Source organism: Salvia hispanica, chromosome 2 (genome assembly GCF_029641045.1).
Source record: "Salvia hispanica isolate PSC_SH4W2 chromosome 2, Shi_PSC_v1, whole genome shotgun sequence".
NCBI lineage: Eukaryota > Viridiplantae > Streptophyta > Magnoliopsida > Lamiales > Lamiaceae > Salvia > Salvia hispanica.
In genome coordinates this window covers 40,431,491-40,441,357 of record NC_142693.1, presented here as the reverse complement: position 1 = coordinate 40,441,357, position 9,867 = coordinate 40,431,491, and the positions used below count along the sequence as shown (strand labels likewise).

At 41.1% G+C, this 9,867-nt stretch overlaps 1 protein-coding gene across 1 annotated transcript; it reads right to left on the bottom strand.

Annotated features, from left to right (window-relative positions):
* Positions 1-763: 763 nt before the first annotated feature.
* LOC125201581 (uncharacterized) lies at positions 764-3,538 on the bottom strand. Its single transcript, XM_048099754.2, has 3 exons — positions 2,981-3,538; positions 1,775-2,864; positions 764-1,258 (listed from the first exon to the last, which is right to left on the bottom strand). The coding sequence occupies exons 1-3, from the start codon at positions 3,388-3,390 to the stop codon at positions 950-952; spliced, it is 1,809 nt and encodes a 602-aa protein (XP_047955711.1). The 5' UTR covers positions 3,391-3,538; the 3' UTR covers positions 764-949.
* Between the last annotated feature and the right edge of the window lie 6,329 nt (positions 3,539-9,867).

Genomic DNA, 9,867 nt, shown 5'->3' with positions numbered 1-9,867 from the left:
AAAAATTGTCACTTCCATTCCATTTTTTATTTAGTGAAAAATAAAGCGGAGGTAGTTTAACCATTCGATTTTCGTACTACTTTTCACAATTGGTCTCGATTGGAATGTTCTTCGTTCCATTTTAATTGAAGCACTAGAGAAGTGTACACAACACAGTAAACAAGAGTACTAATTAAAAAACACGCACATGAATACATGTGCATCCTCTGCATCAGAATTAATCGGATTAATTCTAATACTTAGCCCTTTTAGCTTTACAATTTAAATACATTTCATATAGACTATGGTTGTGCGCATACTAAAAGGTCAGCTTATGCTGCCTCTTGTCAGAATAATTTCTTTTTCTTTGTGTAAACCTGCTTAAACGAATCTTTGACAAAATTTAACCAAGTGTGCCGATATAGTACAAAACAATGTCCTTCAAATTTCATTTATTTTTGTTTTCATTCCAACTTTGAGAATTGCGGTTGACTGTTCACATTCACACACTAAATAAATGTGAAATTAGAACATAGCTTTGAATTTGCAACCAATCTTTCCCCATATCTCATGAGTACATGTCAGTGTATAATAATGACATCATTAGTTTTACCCTCGACTCCACCGACGCAATAATCACGTCAACAAGAGTGGGGAAAAACCTCAAAAGCTAAACCAAAATGTGACATAAAGCCTAAAGGGAGGGGGGGTGGATTAGGTTCAACTATATTGGCAGACAAAAACAAGCAAATTTTATCCCCTTCAACTACCCACGATCAAGACATAAATCAAAACCTAAGCACATAACTCCTTTTAAAAATCAAACATCTGGTCCATAAAGTAGTTCACAATGCCTACAATCATGTCTGTATTGTGATTTTGTTAAAGTATTTTCATTTATGTTTGGGGCGATTTCTTTTTTTGAGCTTTGTTTAGTACAAGAACGTGTGGGATTCACCCGAGAGACTTACTACTTGGATGTATTCGTGTTGTTGTTGTTGTTGTTGAAGCGCGATAGGGTTGATATGATGTCGGAGAACTGTGGACGTTTTGAGGGGCAGTTGTTCCAGCATTTGAGCATCAGTGACCGGAGGAGCTGCGGGCAGGAGTCGGGGATGTCGGGCCTAAGCCCGCACGCGGCTATCCCGACTGCAGCCTGCACCGGTGAATAAGAAGAGTATGCTATCTCACCAGTCACCATCTCCCATATCACCATCCCAAAACTATATGCATTACTCATCCAAGTTTCTGTCACGTTTTCTGGATCGCCAGCAATTATCTGTTTGCAGGTAGGAAAAAGTCTACTTAGATATAAAAATGTGATTACCACCATATTTTAAACAAGATGGTTCAAGAATTTCATAGATTCATCATTAGTAATCATGCTTGGAACTATAGTAGTATAAATAAAAAATTAGTACCTAAAAACATCATGAGACACAACTCAATCATCTGAGTTGTAAAACTATTCATTTGGGAAAAACAACATAAAGCTGTAAATGCCATAGACTCAAACTAGATACATCTGCTACACAAAGGGAGAATTCAAAAGGCTTATTCTATGCTATTAATCATCATGTTAGCACAACAAATGATAGCCCTAACCAAACTCCAATCTATAAAAATCGCTCGTAAAGGCTATATAATAGTATCTGATTCACCTTTTGAATATAGGGTGGTGCCTATGCTTCTAACAATTAGTAAGAGATCAATTCAATCTTATGCAATTCAGTAGTAGTATATAAGAACATGCATAACAACTAACAAACTACGAATTTGAATAGCGAAAACGGACCTCCGGAGCAAGCCACCTATAACCATCAGTTTCATACTCCATAGCCTCACCAACACTCTTGCAGGCAGAGACTATTCCCATATCACCCAAGCAAGCATTCCCGCGTTTATCTAACAAGATCCTCTGCGTATTCAAGTCTCTATACGCGATTCCATGATCATTCATGAACTTAATTCCCTCAGCAACATCAGTGACAATGCGTAGAATCTCTTTGATCTGAATCTTCTTGCTCTTCATAATCAAGTCATGGACAGTTCCTCCTTCCATCAACTTAGTCACGATGCACAAACCATGATTATCGTCTACACAAACTCCATGAAACTGCAGGATGTTCTTGTGCCCACATGTCATCAACTCCAACAAATCCTTCCTACACTCAAACTCATAGGCATTTCCTTTGTCACACCCCTTGAGCTTCTCGATCCTAACTTTCTTGCCCTTATACACCCCCTTGAACGTGCCCGGCCCAGCCTGATCTCCAATCTCAACTGCATCGTAGTTCAGAAACCACCTCCCGATCTCATCACGGCCAGAAACCACAGTCTGCCATTCATCCACAGAAACAACGATCGAATCATCAGGTAGTGGCAACTCTAACTGAAGTTTCGAGTCCGAATTCTCTCCTCCACTCCTGTTACTCCCATCGCCACCACAATCCTCTTCGATCTCCCCAAATTCTTTCCCCCTAGTGCTCTCCTCTTGGCATCCACAGAGGCCGAAAGGGAGCTTAATTGGATTGTTTTTAGGCTTCTTCGAGGCTAATCTAAGTGCATTCTCGATCCGAGTTTTGAACATTTTCTCCTGCCCTGTTTGAACAATCAGCACAACAATCCCCAACGTGCACCCCTTCTTCTCAAAGATCTGCAGCTTTTTGCAGCAAATCGACGAGCTGTCGAGCGCTCCGGACATTGCCGGCCACGAAATTGCGGAGTTACATGCAAACGTAAGCTTGAAAGCAGCGCCCTCAGCGCCCGTATCTTCATCGGAAACCTCCTGAATGATAATCGCCGGATTGTCCTCCGCCGCCGCTTGCTCAATCAACTTGATGTGCAGAAACACATCCTTCATCTCAAAACCAGCTTGCGCATAGCTATCAATCAAACGAAATCGCAATTCATTTTCAACCTAATCTGCAAAACCTACTTCGATCGTGAAACGGAAACGGAATCGACGACGAAATTAAACAAAAAGGCGAATCAATTTCACCTGAGCGGTAGAGAATCGTAATGCTTCCTCAGATTCGACACCAATTTCTCCGGAAGCTGGCTGCCAGGGTACAACTGCGTCAGGCTCCGCACCACACTCCCCCACACTTGCCTCCGGCAGGTAGCCGGCGACGAGGCCGGCATCTCGCGAGCAGAATCTAGGTTTAGAGTGTTCTTCAATGAGGCAATCGCCTCCGACACGTTGCGGCTCAGCCTCTGGAACCGCTTCTGGAAGGCGGAGGAGTCGCGTACGGCGGCGGCGGCGGAGGAAGAGGAGGAGGACGATGAGGCGGAGGAAGAGTTATTCTCCGGCAGGCATTCTGATCTATCGTTAGTTCGCATCAGAACCTGCTCCACTATGTCTTCATCCGTGCTCGTCCGGCTCGACCAGCACTCCAGAGCTGCTGCCATGGCTGGTAGCGGAGGAGAGAGAAAGATAGAGCTAGAGAGATGAAGAGGAAAGAGAGAGAGAGTCGGATTTTTCAGGAATCACTGCTCTTAATAAAATAGCACGAGAGAGAGAGAGAGAGAGAGAGAGATTTGAAACGGTGATTCAGTTTTTCCTTTTCTGTCTGACATGAATCATAAATTCATAATACTGCTATATTTACTCAATCAAACTAATTTGTTATTTTAAAATATACAGTATTTATTTACTATATCTACGTTGTATATGTACATATCCTCATTGAGGATGCATATAATCATAATAACAGAAATTTTACCCATATACACACAATTTAGTGTTTCTTTATATAGTATTCACTATATTAAATTTATACTAATATTAGAGCATTCATTGCGATGCTTTTTTATCCGTTCGTCCGTTCTGTTGAGCAGGCGGCGTCCGTCCGCCGCTGGAGCTCGTCCGTCCTTGCCAGCGGCACGGCGCTGCCTTAGCTAAGAGCACGTCAGTGCCGCTGAGCACCATTACGTGACACCTTACCCGGTGCACGACCAAAACGCCTCCGAGTTCGGGTGGGCACCCGAACCCGGATCGGGAGGGAGCAGCGGCTCTACTCCTACTCCTACTTCTATTCCTACTCCTACTCCTCATGTTCGTGGCACCCGCACCCCGTACACTCCGGGTGAGATGATGGCGAGGCCTACTTGGCAGTCTCCGAAGATTCGGACGTTGGCACGAACCAAACCGGGGATACGTATTGGTGGCGCATCACTCGCCTTTACAATGAAACCCGACCGGGGGGAACCATCTATCGCAATGAGAGTATGGTGCGCAATTGCGTCTACAAATGCACTTAGCAATCAGTAAGTTCCAGGGGTACTTCCAACAGGAAGAGTGGGCGGCGAGGAGCGACACGAGCGAGCTCGACATCATCAGTGCCGCCTTGGCGACCTACCAAAGCTTGGAGATGATACCGTTCAAGTACCTCGATTGTTGGCAGGAGGGGCGCCGACATCCGAAGTATAGGGGCGACGTAGTAGCATCCTCCTCCAGCTCCTCTAGCAAACGGTCGAGGTCGGTAGCCCTATCCGATTGCGCCTCCGATGATGTGGCTACACAGCTTGCCGAAACTAACTTGGGTAGCCCCGACGCTGGCCCGAGCAGTTCCCGCCGGCCGCAAGGAAGGAAGAAGGCGACGGCTACCCGTCGTCGCGCCCCGACTCCAGCCGCCCCCGCTCCCTTTGTGCCTCCTCCACCCTCGAACAACTCGTTGTGGACCCTCTTGGGTCAACTCTATTTGAATGATACGTCTAAGATGACTCCGGATCAACTTGCAACACATGAGCAAATGATCCGGGGTCTCAAGAGGCAATTAGGGTTAGAAGACTAGTCTTCCACGTGTGTAATTTTTAATTTGTAGGATTTTAATTATGTATTTTTTTATTTTCTAGGATTTTAATTATGTATTTTTATTTTTTAGTATTTTAATTATGTAATTTTTATTTTTTAGGATTTTAATTATGTAATTTTTATTTTTTAATGTATTTTTATAATGTAGAAATGTTTTTAATAATTGGAGTATTTAAATTGAATAATAGAATAGTGGGACCCTTGAGCTTGTCCTTAGCTAAAAGCACAGATGTGAGTATTGTGCTCTTAGCTAAGGACAATAAGTAAAAGTGGATCCGGGCCCACTTCCGTGCTTTTAGCTAAGAGCACGGTTGGGGATGCTATTAGAATCAATAATTCATTTATAAAAAATTAGAATAAACTCTTTTTATAAAATTAATCATGTAATTGAATTTGAACCTTTGAATTGATATGATTGGATAGAGGTAGTGCGTAGTGGTACTGTAAAACAAGTGTGAAGTGCAGGTGCAGCAGATACAGTGGTAAGGCATAGCACAGAAGATAATATGTTGTCTCCAAAAATAGAGTATATGTTAGTTAGCGATTGTGGACTGGATTTGGATCCATTCCTACAATTATATTTATTGGAAGTTCAACAGCAAACACAACGCAGTTATTGGCCCAACTGCAATATGGAGTAGTTAAGCCCACATAATAATTTACTTATTTGTTAGTAGAATAAGGCCTTTAAAAGTAACTAAAAACTCATTCTTAAACTTAAAACTAACAAGTAAAATAAATATAAATTAATAAATATATAAAAGGGGATTTTGGGGGTATTTAGGGAAATAAGGGGAGTTTTGGTGGTATTCAGGTAAATAATTTATAATTCAATTGCAATCATTTTTAAATAATCGTAATTTAACACAAATTTTTTGAATTCCATAATTGTAGGGATAGAATTTAACTAATTTATTTTATTTCCTTATAATTAATCCATGAATATGGTGTTAAATTTAATTAATTATTATAATCTATTCCAAATAAAAATAATCACACGATTAATGCAAGTGGTAATTAAATAATTTATAATTCAATTGCATAAGTTCAAGAAAAATTGATTTAACTGAATCATTTCTCCTGCATTTACTCCGCTCAGATTATACTACCACTATAACATCTTGCTAATTTTTCTCAAGATTTATTAAAATAACGGAAATGTTATTATTGCCCAACCATTTGTTACGATTTTTCTTCGTAATCTCCCTATCTTAGCTCGTAGCATGCAAAACATTAACCATACGCAGCTCAAACGAAGATAAGCAGCTCGATTAACAATCACAACAAAGAGAAATTGTATATATCACGATCTAAGAGAATTACAATAATGAAAATAGGAAATGTAAAGAGAATTTTCCCTAGATCCACGATCTATGCAAGCTACAATCTCAACATAACAACACACGCAAAATGAATGAGCAAATCGCCTTTTATACTCTGCTTCTTCACACTCTTCGCGCCATGCTCCACGTCAGCCTCACTTCACGTGCGTTCACATGCATGCGCCACCTCACGCCTTGTCACACCCTCGCCACGTCCTCGCCACCTCAACTCACTTAGTTCGATGTAGCATGCACCTTTATTTGATCAATCTTGGCTTATTTAATCCTAATTACCGCATAAGTGTTGCATGCATGTATAGAATGAATGAAAAATCATGCATGCAACAATACCTCCCTCTCAAAGTTCCTTGTCCACAAGGAACCAAGGAAATCTTGCCTTGATTTCATCTGCGAATTCCCATGAGGCATCAGCAGGTACCAACCCAATGGATCAACCATTTAGTTGCAGCCTCATTTCTTCTTTTCACCATTTTTCTGTCCAAAACAACTTGAGGAGTTGCATCATTAATATGAGAGATAGTAGGCAATTCAGCTATAGGACCCCTCGGTGGAGCAGCCGGCTTCAAGAGTGATACATTGATAAGGATCCTTGTAATTTATGATCCATTTCCCAAGGATTTACCCAATTGTGATGTTTGATATAGGTATTTTTTTTGTGAGAATTGATTTTCTATTTTACCAATAAGAGCACCCCAACAAGAAATAAGGCAACTAAGATGAACAAAGAATGAAATAATATTGGATAGGGTGGAAATTGGGATACATAGTCATTGATGAAACAAGTTAAGGCACTTACAACATAGCTAACATGTATTCATAGCTAGATCTTCAAGGAAACCGCAAACCTCAAAGCATACCTCTACTTGATTCATGCTTGAACTAACAATTGATGGAAATCTCATACTTGAACTAGCAATTGATGGGAAAAGCAACCTAGAAAACTAGGAATTTGATAGGAAACCCTCTTCAAGAGGAACAAATCTCTCAAGCATCTATTTTCATCAAAGTCTAACTATGAAAAATGAGGAAAAATACTATTTAAAGCTTGGGTGGCCCGTTGGGCCAGAATGGGATCCGAAAATGTCACCCGGCCGAGTGAATTATCCCCCTAGAAATTCACCCCGCCGCGTGGAACTTGTCTGCACTGCGCGCCTTTCGTAAAACAGCCATAACTCTCTCCACTGGACTCTGATTGGGGCGTGCAAGGTACCCACGCGAAGCTCTTTCGAAGACAAAGATATTAGTAGTAGTTTCAGAGCTTTTGGACTTTATATGAATAGGATGAATACTGATTGAATCCAGCTGCAGGTACAAGCTTTGATGCACGGCTTCCATGATCGTATCATCCTCCCCTTCTTGGAAAGGATTTGTCCTCAAATCCGAGCCTTCTCTATTCCTCGCATCCTCGGGAGGCCCTCTAACTTTATTGGATCCTTGGCATGTCTTCTCTTTCATCCTTGGGCCCCAATCAACCCATGGCTCATGCCGAAGGGAGCTCCCTTGACGTCTAGCACTCGTGGTCATATCATCCTCCCCTTCTTGGAAAGGATTTGCCCTCAAATCCGGGTTTTGTACACCTATGAAATAGCACGAGATCAAATCAAATATCCAAGTAGGATGATAGAGATTAATACCACTAACGACTCTAATAGAAGTCACCATACCACGACGGTGGACACGCTCTAACAAGCTCAAAACTAATACATAAGCAATGTGAAAACAAATACCTAGGCAATATTTCACATTGAAGTCCCAAACAAAACCATGTGATGCATAGTCTTTGATAAAATGAAAATAAAAGATGTCAATCCCATTGAACGGCTTAATTGTCATGCATGGAAAATAAGTATTATGCCACATCACACAAGCATCACACAATTTGACCATTTTTGTCTCAAGCATTCTCACACTACCTACTCCCATGTTCTTCAACATCTTCTCAAAAGATTTGGCATTCTTAACAAGACTAGGCATACACAAGAAAGGGTCCTCATATGGTGCAAAATGGAAAGTTATCAAGAGAGGCCTAAGCAAAAAAATCTTATTCTCAAGCTCATACAACAAACAATCATTTTTAATCATAAACACATCATTCTTGCTCAAACAAGGAATACCCTTCCACAAATTGACAAACTCAAGTTCAACATATAGGGTTCATCATAATTCACATCAAGTTTGCAAGAAAAGTGTCTCAACCAACAAACCAAGTTTATTACAAGGGATCTCACTCAATTGTCCCAACAATTTCAAGAAATGATCAAAAATATATGAGCAATGCATCCATGTACCTTCATGCACAACATGTAGAGTAAGAACAACACCATGCATAGGAAACTTGTGAGAAGCAACATCAAGTATCAAGAGAAATGTTTCCAAATTACCCCCACACAATTGCTCCAACAATTTTAAAATAATACCACAAACATGAGAACGATGCAATTTTATGCCAATAATCACAACACCATCCACAAGAGACATATGAGTGGAAAAATCCTTCACAAAACGGCCATAAAACACTCCAATCCCATTGAAGGGTTTAACCACTTTGCAATAAAGACATAGCAAACACCAAGTTCTAAAGTTATTATCCATGTTACTCCTCTTGGTCCTACTATCCTCATCCACATACTCATGGAGCTCAAAATTACCAACAAATGAAAGCTTAGGCATCTTAGCATGAGAGAAAGTCACTCTAACATTCAAAGTAGAAGCCACAAGAGAAATGTCATGTCTCTTATTGCTTGGATTTACCAAGAAAGGATCAATATATGGTGCAAAGGTAGATTTAGCATTCAGAGATTCAAGCTCACGAGACCACTTTTTACACAAGTCATCAATAACAAATCTATCAACACAAAGGGGCTTCTCTAATGTAATCTCATTCAATGAAACATCACAAGGAGATAAGGATAGTGCACTTGAACCTTGGGCATGGAGCTCATCCACTTGCCCTTGTTCCTCTTGTTCCTTCTCCGGGTAAGTAGTTTCCAAGCCATGTACAATATGATGCTTCACTTCCATGCCTTCAATTAAATTTCCTACAAACTCATCAACAAAAAAAGACATAGAAGAAGTGTTAGTGGGTAAGGGTTTAGTTTCCTCACCAAGGGCAAAAGGCAAAGGATCATTTGGTGTCCACCAAGATTGACCTTAGAATCTAACAAGCACCATTTTACTCACTTGTGCTTGTGGTTTTTCTCTCATTTGATATTTTTCTTTTCTCTCATCCCCACCACTCTCTCTTGACTTTTGCACCTCACACTCTTGTCTTTTATCACGCTCTCTTGGCTTTTTAGACTCACATTCACTCTCAAGCCTTTTCTCTCTCTCTCTCTCGTTCTTTTTCTCTACTAATTTTGATTAAGCTCGTCGAAGAGGAGACATTTCCATATACATCAAGAGGCTTATGTGAGAAATAGAAAGAAGAGGATGTAGTCATAAGACTTGATGAGTTACCTCTTTGGTTTGTGTCAACACCACCATGTGGGTAGGTAGGCCTCAATCGAGCTCTATATGAGACTTCTTCTTCAATTGGCCTCTCAAACCCATTATGGCTAACATGGTCTCTCACCCTCCTAGAATGCCACTCTCCATGAGACATGGGAGCTCGTATCCCTCTACTTAGAGGTGTCAAGTGGGCCGGGCCGACCCGGCCAAGGCCTGCTACAGCCCGACCCATTAGTGAAATAGAGCGGGCCTGGGCTAGGCTTGAGAGTTAAGGCGGGCTCC

What these genes read in the sequence shown, in the direction of transcription:
- LOC125201581 (XM_048099754.2), bottom strand. Translation starts at nt 3,390, where the DNA reads ATGGCAGCAGCTCTGGAGTGCTGGTCGAGCCGGACGAGCACGGATGAA. An exon ending in TACGATTCTCTACCGCTCAG is followed by an intron (nt 2,865 to 2,980) that starts GTGAAATTGATT and finishes TTTGATTGATAG; the next exon opens with CTATGCGCAAGCTGGTTTTG. An exon ending in ATAGGTGGCTTGCTCCGGAG is followed by an intron (nt 1,259 to 1,774) that starts GTCCGTTTTCGC and finishes ACCTGCAAACAG; the next exon opens with ATAATTGCTGGCGATCCAGA.